This window comes from Magnusiomyces paraingens, assembly GCF_902498895.1.
Source record: "Magnusiomyces paraingens strain CBS 517.90 genome assembly, contig: contig5, whole genome shotgun sequence".
Classification (NCBI taxonomy): domain Eukaryota; kingdom Fungi; phylum Ascomycota; class Dipodascomycetes; order Dipodascales; family Dipodascaceae; genus Magnusiomyces; species Magnusiomyces paraingens.
In genome coordinates this window covers 289,937-309,928 of record NW_022474071.1, presented here as the reverse complement: position 1 = coordinate 309,928, position 19,992 = coordinate 289,937, and the positions used below count along the sequence as shown (strand labels likewise).

The 19,992-nt window shown below is 43.9% G+C and overlaps 1 protein-coding gene across 1 annotated transcript; it reads right to left on the bottom strand.

Annotated features, from left to right (window-relative positions):
* Positions 1–674: 674 nt before the first annotated feature.
* SAPINGB_P005746 (uncharacterized protein) lies at positions 675–18,452 on the bottom strand (the record flags this gene model as incomplete). Its single annotated transcript, XM_032000460.1, has 2 exons — positions 675–14,564; positions 14,631–18,452. 2 exons carry the CDS (start codon positions 18,450–18,452, stop codon positions 675–677), a joined length of 17,712 nt encoding a protein of 5,903 aa, XP_031856351.1.
* Between the last annotated feature and the right edge of the window lie 1,540 nt (positions 18,453–19,992).

The window sequence follows — 19,992 nt, the reverse complement described above, 5'->3', positions numbered from 1 at the left end:
ATAACTCTTACTAATCACTAAATTCCCACCAGAAGAAGGCAAAAATTACTTTTTTGCCAGCCATTTATATATTTTCAACAGTACTGTTGACACTTAGTGTGGACACTTAAAGTGTCATCTGGATGGCCTACAGGGGGAAACAAAGTCTATCATAATTATTATTTTTACTTCTAGAGATCTAGATCTAGGGATTTGTATCTAATGATAAAAGTTTTACCGGAAGGAAATAGATTTTTATCCATATTTTTGTAAATTATTATAAATGGAATCTAATTAAATATATTTGGACAAAAAACCAAAATTTTATAAATTCTAATTATAACTATATATTACACAAGAAACACTAGAAACACGACATTATAAAATTAAAAAGAATAAACATAAACATAAATATAAACAGAAAATAAATAAACCAGAAAGATAAACAGAATGAAAATAACTAAAATTAAAATAACCAGAATAAAAATAACTAAAATAAGGATAACCAAAAGTAGGACATAAATAAATGAAAATAACCATGAATGCCAAAAGACGTCAAAATAAAATAAAATAAAATAAAATAAAATAAAATAAAATAAAAAAAAAAAAAAAAAAAAAACAAGAAAACGATAAAACCCCCATTTAAAATATTTTTCAAAATTTAAAAGAATCAAATGATATCAAAAATAAGATAATCACCAAATAAAAAACAAAATAATTAGAACAATGACACCAAATTTAGGCGTAATTGTATAGGCAGAGTTGACTTGTTGAATTTCACCAGAGTGTGTTGGAGCTTCACCCGTGTATTGTGAAGGAACACCAAGAGTGCCGGTAGAAACTCTATTAGAACTGCTTTCTGATTTGGATGGCACATTCGTTGAAACAGATTCCACAGAAGCTTGGGCAGGTCCAGTAGGTTGACTACTTTCCACATATGAATACGTGACACCCTCAGTAACAAATGAGGTAGTAGTATAAGACAAAGAAGGTTTAACAGTAAATGACGAGATTTCCGATTCACTACCAGAACTTGAACCTGAGGGAACAACATAACTTTGTGATTCAGTATTGGTAGAAGTAAAAGTAGGTTTTCCTTCTGCATTAGAGGTCGACTCAAACTTAGAAGAAACTACAATAGAAACAGAAGATGGAATGAGTGAAACAACAGTTTCAGAAGAACTTTCAGTATGAGATGAGGCAGATGGTCTAGGAGAAGAAGTGGCAACCTCATAAGCTGATTCAAAGGTTGAACTTGACGATGAAGGTGTAGCATTGCCGGATTCACTTCTCAGAGAAATTCCCAAACTAGTTACCGAAAAGGTCGTACCCAGCTTGGAGGACAAAACAGCAGTACCAACTTCACCGGGAGAATCTGTCGCAGTGGTGCCCAACGAGTTGCCTTCACTATTGACAGAGATAGGTTGAGTGTTGAGGTTTGGAGACGATTCAGGAAGAGGAAAGCTGGAAGAAGCCCAGGTAGCAACGGAGGAACTGGGGAAAGAAACATCATAAGAGGTGCTTTCAGAAGGCTTTGTGATTGTGTAAGTAATGCCCTCACTAACTGTAGTGTAAGTGGAGTAGCTTGTCTGAATTGAGGAAGCAGAGGCAGAAAATGTGCTTGATGAAGTAGTATCACAAGGTGTTGTGACGGTAATAGTAAGACCATTGCTAACTGTAGCGTAGGTTGTGTAACTAACTGGAACAGGTGAAGAGGGGGGAGAAACGAGAGAAGAGGTAGTTGATACACAAGGCTCAGTAACAGTGTAAGTAACATCACCACTAACTGTTGTGTAAGTAATGTAACTAACTGGAGCAGAGGTACCAGCGGAAAACTCCGAACCAGAAGAAGAGAAAACGTTTGAACCAGAAGTGGTGGCCTTGCAAGACCCATTATCACAAGACTTAGTGACCGTAGTAGTTTCACCATTAATCACAGTAGTGTAAGTGGAAAACTCAGTTTCGGTAGAAAGAACAGAAGTAGTCGTATATGGGACTGTGACCGTAAGAGTGTTGTCTCCAATAACCGTAGTGTAAGTGGTAAATGAAGTGGTCGTAGTAACGATAACAGAACTTGCAGCAGAGGTAATAACTTCGCTAGGTGCTGAGGACGTTTCAGAATTAATAACAGAAGAAGTCTGTGTTGCTGGAACAGAGGTTTCCCGATTAAGGGAAGACGTCTGTGATGCAGAAACTGAAGTTTCACGATTAAGGGAAGAAGTCTGTGATGCCGAAGCAGAGGTCGCGGGGTTGGCAGAAGAAGTCAGTGATACAGGAACAGATGTTTCAGGACTAACTGAAGAAGTAAGTGTTGCAGAAACAGAGGTCTCAGAGTTAACTGAAGAAGTTCCAATGCTAGTTGTAGAAGTTTCAGAATTAACTAGCGAAGTCTGTGTGTTAATGGTGGAGGTATCCGGATTTATAGTGGAAGATTGGGAAACAGAAGTAGTAAAAGTTGAGTTCCAAGAAGGTCTGGTAGATGGAACGTAAGAAGAGAAGGATGAAATATATGATGACTCCAAAAATGTATCAACACTGGACTCCGACCAAGATGTAAAACCTTCCGATTTAGATTCAACTCCAGTACCAGATTCAGAATTGACGGATGATTCAGATGAAACAACGGAAACAGATTCCGAAAAGTGAGAAATACTAGATTCACCAGTTTCAATAGGTAAACTAAAAGATTCAGACTCGCTGGTTTCCACTGGACACCAGACAATAATCTCAAGGTCACAAGAGTCAAACGCAGAAATGACTGATTGATTGAGATCAAGACCGGAATCATAGATTGACAAACATTGATAACAAACTGAGTAAGCTTCAACAATCGAAGACAAAACAGCACAAGAATCACCATTAGCATCAACAGTACTAGAAACAACACCACAAGCTGTAAGACAGGATTCATAAGAGGCATCACGTTTCATGGGAAGGATACAGTAGACCGAGGCCGCTGAAGAAATAGGTACGGAAAATGTTTCCGTTGAAGTGGAAACTTCAGTGATAGATTGAGAAAGAGAAGACTCCAAAATGGACGAAGATTCAGAAACAGAAGCAGATTCAAAAGACGCAGAAACAGAAACAGAAACAGAAGAAGATTGAGAAACCTCAGGAACGGGGGAGGATTCAGAAGATTCGAAGGAAAAATGGGAGGACTCAGAAACAGAAGCGAATTCAGAAGACTCGGACTGGGAAGACTCAGAAACAGAAGGAGATTCGGAAGATTCAGACACAGAAGCAGATTCGGAAGTCTGAGAAACAAAAGAAGATTCAGAAACAGAAGCAGATTCAGAAGACTCAGATGCAGATTGAGAGGACTCAGAAACAGAACCGGATGCGGAAGACTCAGAAACAGAAGCAGATTCGGAAGACTCAGAAACAAAAGAAGATTCAGAAGATTGTGAAGCAGATTCAAAAGATTCAGAAGATTCAGAAGCAGATTCAGAAGACTCAAATGCAGATTGAGAGGACTCAGAAACAGATGCGGATAGAGAAGACTCGGAGGCAGACTGGGAGGACTCAGAAACAGAAGCAGATTCGGAAGTCTGAGAAACAAAAGAAGATTCAGAAACAGAAGCAGATTCAGAAGACTCAGATGCAGATTGAGAGGACTCAGAAACAGAACCGGATGCGGAAGACTCAGAAACAGAAGCAGATTCGGAAGACTCAGAAACAAAAGAAGATTCAGAAGATTGTGAAGCAGATTCAAAAGATTCAGAAGATTCAGAAGCAGATTCAGAAGACTCAAATGCAGATTGAGAGGACTCAGAAACAGATGCGGATAGAGAAGACTCGGAGGCAGACTGGGAGGACTCAGAAACAGAAGCAGATTCGGAAGTCTGAGAAACAAAAGAAGATTCAGAAACAGAAGCAGATTCAGAAGACTCAGATGCAGATTGAGAGGACTCAGAAACAGAACCGGATGCGGAAGACTCAGAAACAGAAGCAGATTCGGAAGACTCAGAAACAAAAGAAGATTCAGAAGATTGTGAAGCAGATTCAAAAGATTCAGAAGATTCAGAAGCAGATTCAGAAGACTCAAATGCAGATTGAGAGGACTCAGAAACAGATGCGGATAGAGAAGACTCGGAGGCAGACTGGGAGGACTCAGAAACAGAAGCAGATTCGGAAGTCTGAGAAACAAAAGAAGATTCAGAAACAGAAGCAGATTCAGAAGACTCAGATGCAGATTGAGAGGACTCAGAAACAGAACCGGATGCGGAAGACTCAGAAACAGAAGCAGATTCGGAAGACTCAGAAACAAAAGAAGATTCAGAAGATTGTGAAGCAGATTCAAAAGATTCAGAAGATTCAGAAGCAGATTGAGAGGACTCAGAAACAGATGCGGATAGAGAAGACTCGGAGGCAGACTGGGAGGACTCAGAAACAGAAGCTGATTCAGAAGATTCAGACACAAAAACAGATTCAGAGGACTCAGATGAAGAAGATGCTTCATCAACAGCAGCTTCGGAAGAAGAAGAGGCCTTATCAAGAGCATCCTCAGATGAAGAAGATGCTTCATCAGCAGCAGCTTCAGAAGAAGAAGAAGCCTTGTCAAGAGCATTTTCAGAAGATGAGGATCCTTCATCGGCAGCAGCTTCGGAAGAAGAAGAGGCCTTGTCAAGAGCATCCTCAGATGAAGAAGATGCTTCATCAGCAGCTGCTTCAGAAGAAGAAGAGGCCTTGTCAAGAGCATTTTCAGAAGATGAGGATCCTTCATCGGCAGCAGCTGCGGAAGAAGAAGAGGCCTTGTCAAGAGCATCCTCAGATGAAGAAGATGCTTCATCAGCAGCTGCTTCAGAAGAAGAAGAGGCCTTGTCAAGAGCATTTTCAGAAGATGAGGATCCTTCATCGGCAGCAGCTTCGGAAGAAGAAGAGGCCTTATCAAGTGCATCCTCAGATGAAGATGAAGCTTCATCAGCAGCAGCTTCGGAAGAAGAAGAGGCCTTGTCGAGAGCATCCTCAGATGAAGAAGATGCTTCATCAGCAGCAGCTTCGGAAGAAGAAGAGGCCTTATCAAGTGCATCCTCAGATGAAGATGAAGCTTCATCAGCAGCAGCCTCAGATGAAGAAGAGGCCTTATCAAGAGCATCCTCAGATGAAGATGAAGCTTCATCAGCAGCAGCTTCGGAAGAAGAAGAGGCCTTGTCGAGAGCATCCTCAGATGAAGATGAAGCTTCATCAGCAGCAGCTTCGGAAGAAGAAGAGGCCTTATCAAGAGCATCCTCAGATGAAGATGAAGCTTCATCAGCAGCAGCTTCAGAAGAAGAAGAGGCCTTGTCAAGAGCATCCTCAGATGAAGATGAAGCTTCATCAGCAGCAGCTTCGGAAGAAGAAGAGGCCTTGTCGAGAGCATCCTCAGATGAAGAAGATGCTTCATCAGCAGCAGCTTCGGAAGAAGAAGAGGCCTTATCAAGATCATCCTCAGATGAAGATGAAGCTTCATCAGCAGCAGCTTCAGACAAAGAAGAGGCCTTATCAAAAGCATTTTCAGAAGAAGATGATGCTTCATCAGCAGCAGCTTCGGAAGAAGAAGAGGCCTTGTCAAGAGCATCCTCAGATGAAGATGAAGCTTCATCAGCAGCAGCTTCAGAAGAAGAAGAGGCCTTGTCAAGAGCATTTTCAGATGAAGAAGATGCTTCATCAGCAGCAGCTTCGGAAGAAGAAGAGGCCTTATCAAGTGCATCCTCAGATGAAGATGAAGCTTCATCAGCAGCAGCTTCGGAAGAAGAAGAAGCCTTGTCAAGAGCATTTTCAGAAGATGAGGATCCTTCATCGGCAGCAGCTTCGGAAGAAGAAGAGGCCTTATCAAGTGCATCCTCAGATGAAGATGAAGCTTCATCAGCAGCAGCCTCAGACGAAGAAGAGGCCTTGTCAAGAGCATCTTCAGATGAAGAAGATGCTTCATCAGCAGCAGCTTCAGATGAAGAAGAGGCCTTGTCAAGAGCATTTTCAGAAGATGAGGATCCTTCATCGGCAGCAGCTTCGGAAGAAGAAGAGGCCTTGTCAAGAGCATCCTCAGATGAAGAAGATGCTTCATCAGCAGCTGCTTCAGAAGAAGAAGAGGCCTTGTCAAGAGCATTTTCAGAAGATGAGGATCCTTCATCGGCAGCAGCTGCGGAAGAAGAAGAGGCCTTGTCAAGAGCATCCTCAGATGAAGAAGATGCTTCATCAGCAGCTGCTTCAGAAGAAGAAGAGGCCTTATCAAGTGCATCCTCAGATGAAGATGAAGCTTCATCAGCAGCAGCCTCAGATGAAGAAGAGGCCTTATCAAGAGCATTTTCAGATGAAGATGAAGCTTCATCAGCAGCAGCTTCGGAAGAAGAAGAGGCCTTATCAAGTGCATCCTCAGATGAAGAAGATGCTTCATCAGCAGCAGCTTCAGACGAAGAAGAAGCCTTGTCAAGAGCATCCTCAGATGAAGATGAAGCTTCATCAGCAGCAGCTTCGGAAGAAGAAGAGGCCTTGTCAAGAGCATCCTCAGATGAAGATGAAGCTTCATCAGCAGCAGCTTCGGAAGAAGAAGAGGCCTTATCAAGTGCATCCTCAGATGAAGATGAAGCTTCATCAGCAGCAGCTTCAGAAGAAGAAGAGGCCTTATCAAAAGCATTTTCAGAAGAAGATGATGCTTCATCAGCAGCAGCTTCGGAAGAAGAAGAGGCCTTGTCAAGAGCATCCTCAGATGAAGAAGATGCTTCATCAGCAGCTGCTTCAGAAGAAGAAGAGGCCTTGTCAAGAGCATTTTCAGAAGATGAGGATCCTTCATCGGCAGCAGCTTCGGAAGAAGAAGAGGCCTTATCAAGTGCATCCTCAGATGAAGATGAAGCTTCATCAGCAGCAGCTTCGGAAGAAGAAGAGGCCTTGTCGAGAGCATCCTCAGATGAAGAAGATGCTTCATCAGCAGCAGCTTCGGAAGAAGAAGAGGCCTTATCAAGTGCATCCTCAGATGAAGATGAAGCTTCATCAGCAGCAGCCTCAGATGAAGAAGAGGCCTTGTCAAGAGCATTTTCAGAAGATGAGGATCCTTCATCGGCAGCAGCTTCGGAAGAAGAAGAGGCCTTATCAAGTGCATCCTCAGATGAAGATGAAGCTTCATCAGCAGCAGCTTCGGAAGAAGAAGAGGCCTTGTCAAGAGCATTTTCAGATGAAGATGAAGCTTCATCAGCAGCAGCTTCGGAAGAAGAAGAGGCCTTATCAAGTGCATCCTCAGATGAAGAAGATGCTTCATCAGCAGCAGCTTCAGACGAAGAAGAGGCCTTGTCAAGAGCATCCTCAGATGAAGAAGATGCTTCATCAGCAGCTGCTTCAGATGAAGAAGAGGCCTTATCAAGTGCATCCTCAGATGAAGATGAAGCTTCATCAGCAGCAGCCTCAGATGAAGAAGAGGCCTTATCAAGAGCATCCTCAGATGAAGATGAAGCTTCATCAGCAGCAGCTTCGGAAGAAGAAGAGGCCTTGTCGAGAGCATCCTCAGATGAAGAAGATGCTTCATCAGCAGCAGCTTCGGAAGAAGAAGAGGCCTTATCAAGTGCATTCTCAGATGAAGAAGATGCTTCATCAGCAGCAGCTTCAGACGAAGAAGAAGCCTTGTCAAGAGCATCCTCAGATGAAGATGAAGCTTCATCAGCAGCAGCCTCAGATGAAGAAGAGGCCTTGTCAAGAGCATCCTCAGATGAAGATGAAGCTTCATCAGCAGCAGCTTCGGAAGAAGAAGAGGCCTTATCAAGATCATCCTCAGATGAAGATGAAGCTTCATCAGCAGCAGCTTCAGACAAAGAAGAGGCCTTATCAAAAGCATTTTCAGAAGAAGATGATGCTTCATCAGCAGCAGCTTCGGAAGAAGAAGAGGCCTTGTCAAGAGCATCCTCAGATGAAGATGAAGCTTCATCAGCAGCAGCTTCAGAAGAAGAAGAGGCCTTGTCAAGAGCATTTTCAGATGAAGAAGATGCTTCATCAGCAGCAGCTTCGGAAGAAGAAGAGGCCTTATCAAGTGCATCCTCAGTTGAAGAAGATGCTTCATCAGCAGCAGCTTCAGACGAAGAAGAAGCCTTGTCAAGAGCATTTTCAGAAGATGAGGATCCTTCATCGGCAGCAGCTTCGGAAGAAGAAGAGGCCTTATCAAGTGCATCCTCAGATGAAGATGAAGCTTCATCAGCAGCAGCCTCAGATGAAGAAGAGGCCTTGTCAAGAGCATCCTCAGATGAAGATGAAGCTTCATCAGCAGCAGCTTCGGAAGAAGAAGAGGCCTTGTCGAGAGCATCCTCAGATGAAGATGAAGCTTCATCAGCAGCAGCTTCGGAAGAAGAAGAGGCCTTATCAAGAGCATCCTCAGATGAAGATGAAGCTTCATCAGCAGCAGCTTCAGAAGAAGAAGAGGCCTTGTCAAGTGCATCCTCAGATGAAGATGAAGCTTCATCAGCAGCAGCCTCAGATGAAGAAGAGGCCTTGTCAAGAGCATCCTCAGATGAAGATGAAGCTTCATCAGCAGCAGCCTCAGATGAAGAAGAGGCCTTATCAAGAGCATCCTCAGATGAAGATGAAGCTTCATCAGCAGCAGCTTCGGAAGAAGAAGAGGCCTTGTCAAGAGCATCCTCAGATGAAGATGAAGCTTCATCAGCAGCAGCTTCAGACGAAGAAGAAGCCTTGTCAAGAGCATTTTCAGAAGATGAGGATCCTTCATCGGCAGCAGCTTCGGAAGAAGAAGAGGCCTTATCAAGTGCATCCTCAGATGAAGATGAAGCTTCATCAGCAGCAGCCTCAGACGAAGAAGAGGCCTTGTCAAGAGCATCTTCAGATGAAGAAGATGCTTCATCAGCAGCAGCTTCAGATGAAGAAGAGGCCTTGTCAAGAGCATTTTCAGAAGATGAGGATCCTTCATCAGCAGCAGCTTCAGAAGAAGAAGAGGCCTTGTCAAGAGCATTTTCAGATGAAGAAGATGCTTCATCAGCAGCAGCTTCGGAAGAAGAAGAGGCCTTATCAAGTGCATCCTCAGATGAAGAAGATGCTTCATCAGCAGCAGCTTCAGACGAAGAAGAAGCCTTGTCAAGAGCATCCTCAGATGAAGATGAAGCTTCATCAGCAGCAGCTTCGGAAGAAGAAGAGGCCTTATCAAGTGCATTTTCAGAAGATGAGGATCCTTCATCGGCAGCAGCTTCAGACGAAGAAGAGGCCTTGTCAAGAGCATTTTCAGATGAAGAAGATGCTTCATCAGCAGCTGCTTCAGAAGAAGAAGAGGCCTTATCAAGAGCATCCTCAGATGAAGATGAAGCTTCATCAGCAGCAGCTTCGGAAGAAGAAGAGGCCTTATCAAGAGCATCCTCAGATGAAGATGAAGCTTCATCAGCAGCAGCTTCAGAAGAAGAAGAGGCCTTGTCAAGAGCATCCTCAGATGAAGATGAAGCTTCATCAGCAGCAGCTTCGGAAGAAGAAGAGGCCTTGTCAAGAGCATCCTCAGATGAAGATGGAGCTTCATCAGCAGCAGCTTCGGAAGAAGAAGAGGCCTTATCAAGAGCATCCTCAGATGAAGATGAAGCTTCATCAGCAGCAGCTTCAGACGAAGAAGAGGCCTTGTCAAGAGCATCTTCAGATGAAGAAGATGCTTCATCAGCAGCAGCTTCAGATGAAGAAGAGGCCTTGTCAAGAGCATCCTCAGATGAAGATGAAGCTTCATCAGCAGCAGCTTCGGAAGAAGAAGAGGCCTTGTCAAGAGCATTTTCAGATGAAGAAGATGCTTCATCAGCAGCAGCTTCGGAAGAAGAAGAGGCCTTATCAAGAGCATTTTCAGATGAAGATGAAGCTTCATCAGCAGCAGCTTCGGAAGAAGAAGAGGCCTTATCAAGAGCATCTTCAGATGAAGAAGATGCTTCATCAGCAGCAGCTTCAGATGAAGAAGAGGCCTTGTCAAGAGCATCCTCAGATGAAGATGAAGCTTCATCAGCAGCAGCTTCGGAAGAAGAAAAGGCCTTGTCGAGAGCATCCTCAGATGAAGAAGATGCTTCATCAGCAGCAGCTTCAGACGAAGAAGAGGCGTTATCAAGAGCATCCTCAGATGAAGATGAAGCTTCATCAGCAGCAGCTTCGGAAGAAGAAGAGGCCTTGTCGAGAGCATCCTCAGATGAAGAAGATGCTTCATCAGCAGCAGCTTCGGAAGAAGAAGAGGCCTTGTCGAGAGCATCCTCAGATGAAGAAGATGCTTCATCAGCAGCAGCTTCGGAAGAAGAAGAGGCCTTATCAAGTGCATCCTCAGATGAAGAAGATGCTTCATCAGCAGCAGCTTCGGAAGAAGAAGAGGCCTTATCAAGTGCATTTTCAGAAGATGAGGATCCTTCATCGGCAGCAGCTGCGGAAGAAGAAGAGGCCTTGTCAAGAGCATCCTCAGATGAAGAAGATGCTTCATCAGCAGCTGCTTCAGAAGAAGAAGAGGCCTTGTCAAGAGCATTTTCAGAAGATGAGGATCCTTCATCAGCAGCAGCTTCGGAAGAAGAAGAGGCCTTATCAAGAGCATCTACAGATGAAGAAGATGCTTCATCAGCAGCAGCTTCAGATGAAGAAGAGGCCTTGTCAAGAGCATCCTCAGATGAAGATGAAGCTTCATCAGCAGCAGCTTCGGAAGAAGAAGAGGCCTTATCAAGTGCATCCTCAGATGAAGAAGATGCTTCATCAGCAGCAGCTTCAGACGAAGAAGAGGCCTTGTCAAGAGCATCCTCAGATGAAGAAGATGCTTCATCAGCAGCTGCTTCAGAAGAAGAAGAGGCCTTGTCAAGAGCATTTTCAGAAGATGAGGATCCTTCATCGGCAGCAGCTGCGGAAGAAGAAGAGGCCTTGTCAAGAGCATCCTCAGATGAAGAAGATGCTTCATCAGCAGCTGCTTCAGAAGAAGAAGAGGCCTTGTCAAGAGCATTTTCAGAAGATGAGGATCCTTCATCAGCAGCAGCTTCAGACGAAGAAGAGGCCTTATCAAGAGCATTTTCAGATGAAGATGAAGCTTCATCAGCAGCAGCTTCGGAAGAAGAAGAGGCCTTGTCAAGAGCATCCTCAGATGAAGAAGATGCTTCATCAGCAGCTGCTTCAGAAGAAGAAGAGGCCTTGTCAAGAGCATTTTCAGAAGATGAGGATCCTTCATCGGCAGCAGCTTCGGAAGAAGAAGAGGCCTTGTCAAGAGCATCCTCAGATGAAGATGAAGCTTCATCAGCAGCAGCCTCAGATGAAGAAGAGGCCTTATCAAGAGCATTTTCAGATGAAGAAGATGCTTCATCAGCAGCAGCTTCAGAAGAAGAAGAGGCCTTGTCAAGTGCATCCTCAGATGAAGATGAAGCTTCATCAGCAGCAGCCTCAGATGAAGAAGAGGCCTTATCAAGTGCATTTTCAGAAGATGAGGATCCTTCATCAGCAGCAGCTTCAGATGAAGAAGAGGCCTTATCAAGTGCATCCTCAGATGAAGATGAAGCTTCATCAGCAGCAGCCTCAGATGAAGAAGAGGCTTTATCAAGAGCATCCTCAGATGAAGATGAAGCTTCATCAGCAGCAGCTTCGGAAGAAGAAGAGGCCTTGTCGAGAGCATCCTCAGATGAAGAAGATGCTTCATCAGCAGCAGCTTCGGAAGAAGAAGAGGCCTTATCAAGTGCATTCTCAGATGAAGAAGATGCTTCATCAGCAGCAGCTTCAGACGAAGAAGAAGCCTTGTCAAGAGCATCCTCAGATGAAGATGAAGCTTCATCAGCAGCAGCCTCAGATGAAGAAGAGGCCTTGTCAAGAGCATCCTCAGATGAAGATGAAGCTTCATCAGCAGCAGCTTCGGAAGAAGAAGAGGCCTTATCAAGTGCATCCTCAGATGAAGATGAAGCTTCATCAGCAGCAGCTTCAGACGAAGAAGAGGCCTTATCAAGAGCATTTTCAGAAGAAGATGATGCTTCATCAGCAGCAGCTTCGGAAGAAGAAGAGGCCTTGTCAAGAGCATTTTCAGATGAAGAAGATGCTTCATCAGCAGCAGCTTCGGAAGAAGAAGAGGCCTTATCAAGTGCATCCTCAGATGAAGAAGATGCTTCATCAGCAGCAGCTTCAGACGAAGAAGAAGCCTTGTCAAGAGCATTTTCAGAAGATGAGGATCCTTCATCGGCAGCAGCTTCGGAAGAAGAAGAGGCCTTATCAAGTGCATCCTCAGATGAAGATGAAGCTTCATCAACAGCAGCCTCAGATGAAGAAGAGGCCTTATCAAGTGCATCCTCAGATGAAGATGAAGCTTCATCAGCAGCAGCTTCGGAAGAAGAAGAGGCCTTGTCGAGAGCATCCTCAGATGAAGATGAAGCTTCATCAGCAGCAGCTTCAGAAGAAGAAGAGGCCTTATCAAGAGCATCCTCAGATGAAGATGAAGCTTCATCAGCAGCAGCTTCAGAAGAAGAAGAGGCCTTGTCAAGTGCATCCTCAGATGAAGATGAAGCTTCATCAGCAGCAGCCTCAGATGAAGAAGAGGCCTTATCAAGAGCATCCTCAGATGAAGATGAAGCTTCATCAGCAGCAGCCTCAGATGAAGAAGAGGCCTTATCAAGAGCATCCTCAGATGAAGATGAAGCTTCATCAGCAGCAGCTTCGGAAGAAGAAGAGGCCTTGTCAAGAGCATCCTCAGATGAAGATGAAGCTTCATCAGCAGCAGCCTCAGATGAAGAAGAGGCCTTATCAAGTGCATTTTCAGAAGATGAGGATCCTTCATCGGCAGCAGCTTCGGAAGAAGAAGAGGCCTTATCAAGTGCATCCTCAGATGAAGATGAAGCTTCATCAGCAGCAGCCTCAGATGAAGAAGAGGCCTTATCAAGTGCATCCTCAGATGAAGATGAAGCTTCATCAGCAGCAGCCTCAGATGAAGAAGAGGCCTTATCAAGAGCATTTTCAGAAGAAGATGAAGCTTCATCAGCAGCAGCTTCGGAAGAAGAAGAGGCCTTGTCGAGAGCATCCTCAGATGAAGATGAAGCTTCATCAGCAGCAGCTTCAGAAGAAGAAGAGGCCTTATCAAGAGCATCCTCAGATGAAGATGAAGCTTCATCAGCAGCAGCTTCAGAAGAAGAAGAGGCCTTGTCAAGTGCATCCTCAGATGAAGATGAAGCTTCATCAGCAGCAGCCTCAGATGAAGAAGAGGCCTTATCAAGTGCATTTTCAGAAGATGAGGATCCTTCATCGGCAGCAGCTTCGGAAGAAGAAGAGGCCTTATCAAGTGCATCCTCAGATGAAGATGAAGCTTCATCAGCAGCAGCTTCAGACGAAGAAGAGGCCTTATCAAGAGCATTTTCAGAAGAAGATGAAGCTTCATCAGCAGCAGCTTCGGAAGAAGAAGAGGCCTTGTCGAGAGCATCCTCAGATGAAGATGAAGCTTCATCAGCAGCAGCTTCAGAAGAAGAAGAGGCCTTATCAAGAGCATCCTCAGATGAAGATGAAGCTTCATCAGCAGCAGCTTCAGAAGAAGAAGAGGCCTTGTCAAGTGCATCCTCAGATGAAGATGAAGCTTCATCAGCAGCAGCCTCAGATGAAGAAGAGGCCTTATCAAGAGCATCCTCAGATGAAGATGAAGCTTCATCAGCAGCAGCTTCGGAAGAAGAAGAGGCCTTATCAAGTGCATCCTCAGATGAAGATGAAGCTTCATCAGCAGCAGCTTCAGACGAAGAAGAGGCCTTATCAAGAGCATTTTCAGAAGAAGATGATGCTTCATCAGCAGCAGCTTCGGAAGAAGAAGAGGCCTTGTCAAGAGCATCCTCAGATGAAGATGAAGCTTCATCAGCAGCAGCCTCAGATGAAGAAGAGGCCTTATCAAGTGCATTTTCAGAAGATGAGGATCCTTCATCGGCAGCAGCTTCGGAAGAAGAAGAGGCCTTATCAAGTGCATCCTCAGATGAAGATGAAGCTTCATCAGCAGCAGCCTCAGATGAAGAAGAGGCCTTGTCAAGAGCATCTTCAGATGAAGAAGATGCTTCATCAGCAGCAGCTTCAGATGAAGAAGAGGCCTTGTCAAGAGCATCCTCAGATGAAGATGAAGCTTCATCAGCAGCAGCTTCGGAAGAAGAAGAGGCCTTATCAAGAGCATCCTCAGATGAAGATGAAGCTTCATCAGCAGCAGCTTCGGAAGAAGAAGAGGCCTTATCAAGAGCATCCTCAGATGAAGATGAAGCTTCATCAGCAGCAGCTTCGGAAGAAGAAGAGGCCTTATCAAGTGCATCCTCAGATGAAGATGAAGCTTCATCAGCAGCAGCTTCAGACGAAGAAGAGGCCTTATCAAGAGCATTTTCAGAAGAAGATGATGCTTCATCAGCAGCAGCTTCGGAAGAAGAAGAGGCCTTGTCAAGAGCATCCTCAGATGAAGATGAAGCTTCATCAGCAGCAGCTTCAGAAGAAGAAGAGGCCTTATCAAGAGCATTTTCAGAAGAAGATGATGCTTCATCAGCAGCAGCTTCGGAAGAAGAAGAGGCCTTGTCAAGAGCATCCTCAGATGAAGATGAAGCTTCATCAGCAGCAGCTTCAGAAGAAGAAGAGGCCTTGTCAAGAGCATTTTCAGATGAAGAAGATGCTTCATCAGCAGCAGCTTCGGAAGAAGAAGAGGCCTTATCAAGTGCATCCTCAGATGAAGAAGATGCTTCATCAGCAGCAGCTTCAGACGAAGAAGAAACCTTGTCAAGAGCATTTTCAGAAGATGAGGATCCTTCATCAGCAGCAGCTTCAGAAGAAGAAGAGGCCTTGTCAAGAGCATCCTCAGATGAAGATGAAGCTTCATCAGCAGCAGCTTCAGAAGAAGAAGAGGCCTTGTCAAGAGCATTTTCAGATGAAGAAGATGCTTCATCAGCAGCAGCTTCGGAAGAAGAAGAGGCCTTATCAAGTGCATCCTCAGATGAAGAAGATGCTTCATCAGCAGCAGCTTCAGACGAAGAAGAAGCCTTGTCAAGAGCATTTTCAGAAGATGAGGATCCTTCATCAGCAGCAGCTTCGGAAGAAGAAGAGGCCTTGTCGAGAGCATCCTCAGATGAAGAAGATGCTTCATCAGCAGCAGCTTCGGAAGAAGAAGAGGCCTTATCAAGTGCATCCTCAGATGAAGATGAAGCTTCATCAGCAGCAGCCTCAGATGAAGAAGAGGCCTTATCAAGTGCATCCTCAGATGAAGATGAAGCTTCATCAGCAGCAGCCTCAGATGAAGAAGAGGCCTTGTCAAGAGCATCCTCAGATGAAGATGAAGCTTCATCAGCAGCAGCTTCGGAAGAAGAAGAGGCCTTGTCAAGAGCATCCTCAGATGAAGATGAAGCTTCATCAGCAGCAGCTTCAGAAGAAGAAGAGGCCTTGTCAAGAGCATTTTCAGATGAAGAAGATGCTTCATCAGCAGCAGCTTCGGAAGAAGAAGAGGCCTTATCAAGTGCATCCTCAGATGAAGAAGATGCTTCATCAGCAGCAGCTTCAGACGAAGAAGAAGCCTTGTCAAGAGCATCCTCAGATGAAGATGAAGCTTCATCAGCAGCAGCTTCGGAAGAAGAAGAGGCCTTGTCAAGAGCATCCTCAGATGAAGATGAAGCTTCATCAGCAGCAGCTTCGGAAGAAGAAGAGGCCTTATCAAGTGCATCCTCAGATGAAGATGAAGCTTCATCAGCAGCAGCTTCAGACGAAGAAGAGGCCTTATCAAGAGCATTTTCAGAAGAAGATGATGCTTCATCAGCAGCAGCTTCGGAAGAAGAAGAGGCCTTGTCAAGAGCATCCTCAGATGAAGATGAAGCTTCATCAGCAGCAGCTTCAGAAGAAGAAGAGGCCTTGTCAAGAGCATTTTCAGATGAAGAAGATGCTTCATCAGCAGCAGCTTCGGAAGAAGAAGAGGCCTTATCAAGTGCATCCTCAGATGAAGAAGATGCTTCATCAGCAGCAGCTTCAGACGAAGAAGAAACCTTGTCAAGAGCATTTTCAGAAGATGAGGATCCTTCATCAGCAGCAGCTTCAGAAGAAGAAGAGGCCTTGTCAAGAGCATTTTCAGATGAAGAAGATGCTTCATCAGCAGCAGCTTCGGAAGAAGAAGAGGCCTTATCAAGTGCATCCTCAGATGAAGAAGATGCTTCATCAGCAGCAGCTTCAGACGAAGAAGAAGCCTTGTCAAGAGCATCCTCAGATGAAGATGAAGCTTCATCAGCAGCAGCTTCGGAAGAAGAAGAGGCCTTATCAAGTGCATTTTCAGAAGATGAGGATCCTTCATCGGCAGCAGCTTCAGAAGAAGAAGAGGCCTTGTCAAGAGCATTTTCAGAAGATGAGGATCCTTCATCAGCAGCAGCTTCAGACGAAGAAGAGGCCTTGTCAAGAGCATTTTCAGATGAAGAAGATGCTTCATCAGCAGCTGCTTCAGAAGAAGAAGAGGCCTTGTCAAGAGCATTTTCAGAAGATGAGGATCCTTCATCGGCAGCAGCTGCGGAAGAAGAAGAGGCCTTGTCAAGAGCATCCTCAGATGAAGAAGATGCTTCATCAGCAGCTGCTTCAGAAGAAGAAGAGGCCTTGTCAAGAGCATTTTCAGAAGATGAGGATCCTTCATCAGCAGCAGCTTCAGACGAAGAAGAGGCGTTATCAAGAGCATTTTCAGAAGAAGATGAAGCTTCATCAGCAGCAGCTTCAGACGAAGAAGAGGCCTTGTCAAGAGCATCCTCAGATGAAGAAGATGCTTCATCAGCAGCAGCTTCGGAAGAAGAAGAGGCCTTATCAAGTGCATCCTCAGATGAAGATGAAGCTTCATCAGCAGCAGCCTCAGATGAAGAAGAGGCCTTATCAAGTGCATCCTCAGATGAAGATGAAGCTTCATCAGCAGCAGCCTCAGATGAAGAAGAGGCCTTGTCAAGAGCATCCTCAGATGAAGATGAAGCTTCATCAGCAGCAGCTTCGGAAGAAGAAGAGGCCTTGTCGAGAGCATCCTCAGATGAAGATGAAGCTTCATCAGCAGCAGCTTCGGAAGAAGAAGAGGCCTTGTCGAGAGCATCCTCAGATGAAGATGAAGTTTCATCAGCAGCAGCTTCGGAAGAAGAAGAGGCCTTGTCGAGAGCATCCTCAGATGAAGAAGATGCTTCATCAGCAGCAGCTTCAGATGAAGAAGAGGCCTTGTCAAGAGCATCCTCAGATGAAGATGAAGCTTCATCAGCAGCAGCTTCAGAAGAAGAAGAGGCCTTGTCAAGAGCATTTTCAGAAGATGAGGATCCTTCATCAGCAGCAGCTTCAGACGAAGAAGAGGCCTTATCAAGAGCATTTTCAGAAGAAGATGAAGCTTCATCAGCAGCAGCTTCAGACGAAGAAGAGGCCTTGTCAAGAGCATCCTCAGATGAAGAAGATGCTTCATCAGCAGCAGCTTCAGACGAAGAAGAAGCCTTGTCAAGAGCATCCTCAGATGAAGATGAAGCTTCATCAGCAGCAGCCTCAGATGAAGAAGAGGCCTTATCAAGTGCATTTTCAGAAGATGAGGATCCTTCATCGGCAGCAGCTTCGGAAGAAGAAGAGGCCTTATCAAGTGCATCCTCAGATGAAGATGAAGCTTCATCAGCAGCAGCCTCAGATGAAGAAGAGGCCTTATCAAGTGCATCCTCAGATGAAGATGAAGCTTCATCAGCAGCAGCCTCAGATGAAGAAGAGGCCTTGTCAAGAGCATCCTCAGATGAAGATGAAGCTTCATCAGCAGCAGCTTCGGAAGAAGAAGAGGCCTTGTCGAGAGCATCCTCAGATGAAGATGAAGCTTCATCAGCAGCAGCTTCGGAAGAAGAAGAGGCCTTGTCGAGAGCATCCTCAGATGAAGATGAAGCTTCATCAGCAGCAGCTTCAGACGAAGAAGAGGCCTTGTCAAGAGCATCTTCAGATGAAGAAGATGCTTCATCAGCAGCAGCTTCAGATGAAGAAGAGGCCTTGTCAAGAGCATCCTCAGATGAAGATGAAGCTTCATCAGCAGCAGCTTCAGAAGAAGAAGAGGCCTTGTCAAGAGCATTTTCAGATGAAGAAGATGCTTCATCAGCAGCAGCTTCGGAAGAAGAAGAGGCCTTATCAAGTGCATCCTCAGATGAAGAAGATGCTTCATCAGCAGCAGCTTCAGACGAAGAAGAAGCCTTGTCAAGAGCATCCTCAGATGAAGATGAAGCTTCATCAGCAGCAGCTTCGGAAGAAGACGAGGCCTTGTCAAGAGCATCCTCAGATGAAGATGAAGCTTCATCAGCAGCACCTTCGGAAGAAGAAGAGGCCTTATCTGCTTCCTCTTCTGATGACTCTGATGCTAAGTCAGCTTTTGATTCCGATGCCAGCTCAACTTCTGATTCAGAATCCGCCTTAATTTCTGATTCCGATAAATCTCTTGCATACAACCCGGAACATACCCCCTGTTGCAACTCTGCCACACAGCTTTCTCCAATGCTTGAGATTCCCACCAGTGAATTTTGTAAGCCCAATGGCGTCGTATATCCAATGATTGAACCACACATCAGACATCCTCCCAGTACCATTTTTTCACCTTCAGACAATCCACTGCATGTCTCGGAACTCAATGACCCACTACTCACTAACGTAGTTGCTTCTGTACAGTATGAGTTACATGTCGCTGTATTCAAGTCACTGATGTCGCATGTATCGATCGAGCACAAGTTAACACTTTGCAGATTGCAAGATGCCAAAAGTCCTATCACAATATTCAGAACCGCATTTAGAAGTGTTCCGACAGCAGTTAAGATTCCACCTACGAGAGATACTAAACCCCCTACTAAACACCCTAAAAAACCACTGCAACTGGTAACTGAATTTGCAATATTTCCACAAAGTAAACACCCAACAACATTTCTTCTAACCACAGTATCAACTAATCCACATAGCACGACATTTAACAAATTTGGTTGATAACTACTTGCGGTATTACAGATGCTCTGACAATTGCTGCTATCAATACTTCCAATATCACAAATGCATTGGGTATTTGCTGCCGGACTTACTAGTGCATCATTCGTATTACAATGGCTCAGCCAATTAACTGTTGTTGTGTGACTTGATTTTAGACTGGTATATTGATTTAAACAATAGTAACATGCCGATATAACTGATACTGTTGTTCCTTCTGTTGATGTGCCACTTGACGTGGTAGCTACAGTACATGAATAAGATGTACCAAATATAGTGGATGATACCAACCCATTACTTGAAATAGTTGAGTCAGAATAACTACAAACTGTATCACAGATTGTGCTATTTGTGACACAAGTTGCCAATGCCACTGAGATTCCAAAAACTGGAATCAATAATGCACTGATTCGCATTTCCCTTATCTTTGTTAACTTATTTGTCTTTAAATTTTGAAATGTACTTACTGAAATTTGTTAAAAAGAATTCTCTTTTATTTAATTGTTTTTCTTTTTCTTTTTTGCTTCTATTTTAGTTAGCGTCAAAATGATTATAGCACTTGGATGTTAAGTATTTACCTCTAGAACCATAAATGGTTAATATTTTACAACAATATTGTTGTAATAAAATTATGAAAAAAAACAAAAATTTAAAATAAAAAGTTGTTTTAAAAAAAGTTAATCTTAATAGGTTTAAGGAAAATGTATATTTCAAGGAATAATTTATTATTATCCTATTTTAATGTTTGAAAAGAAAATTATTTTTTTATTAGGTCCTTTTGTTAATCTTATATATATAAAAATATAATACTTTATAATTTATTTTATTACTTTTTTTTATATTTGAAAAGCCAGCATTCTTTATTTTGTTAGACTTTTTTTCATTTTTTGTTAATTTCTCGCCTTTAAATTTGTTACTTAGGAAATTCCTCTCTTAATATTCCCTAATCAAGTTATGTGCTTCTTCTTTTTTTAAACTTATTCTAGAAATGAATTGATCCTTTTTTAGAAACTTATTTTATTACTTGCGTTGAGTAGTTTAAAACAAGGTCATACTTAAATTACACTTTTTCTTTAACAGTTAATGCCTTTTAAGATTGTTCTTTGTTTGTTATCCATCTCCAAAAGTTTCCCTTTCTTAATTTGTTTGAAAACA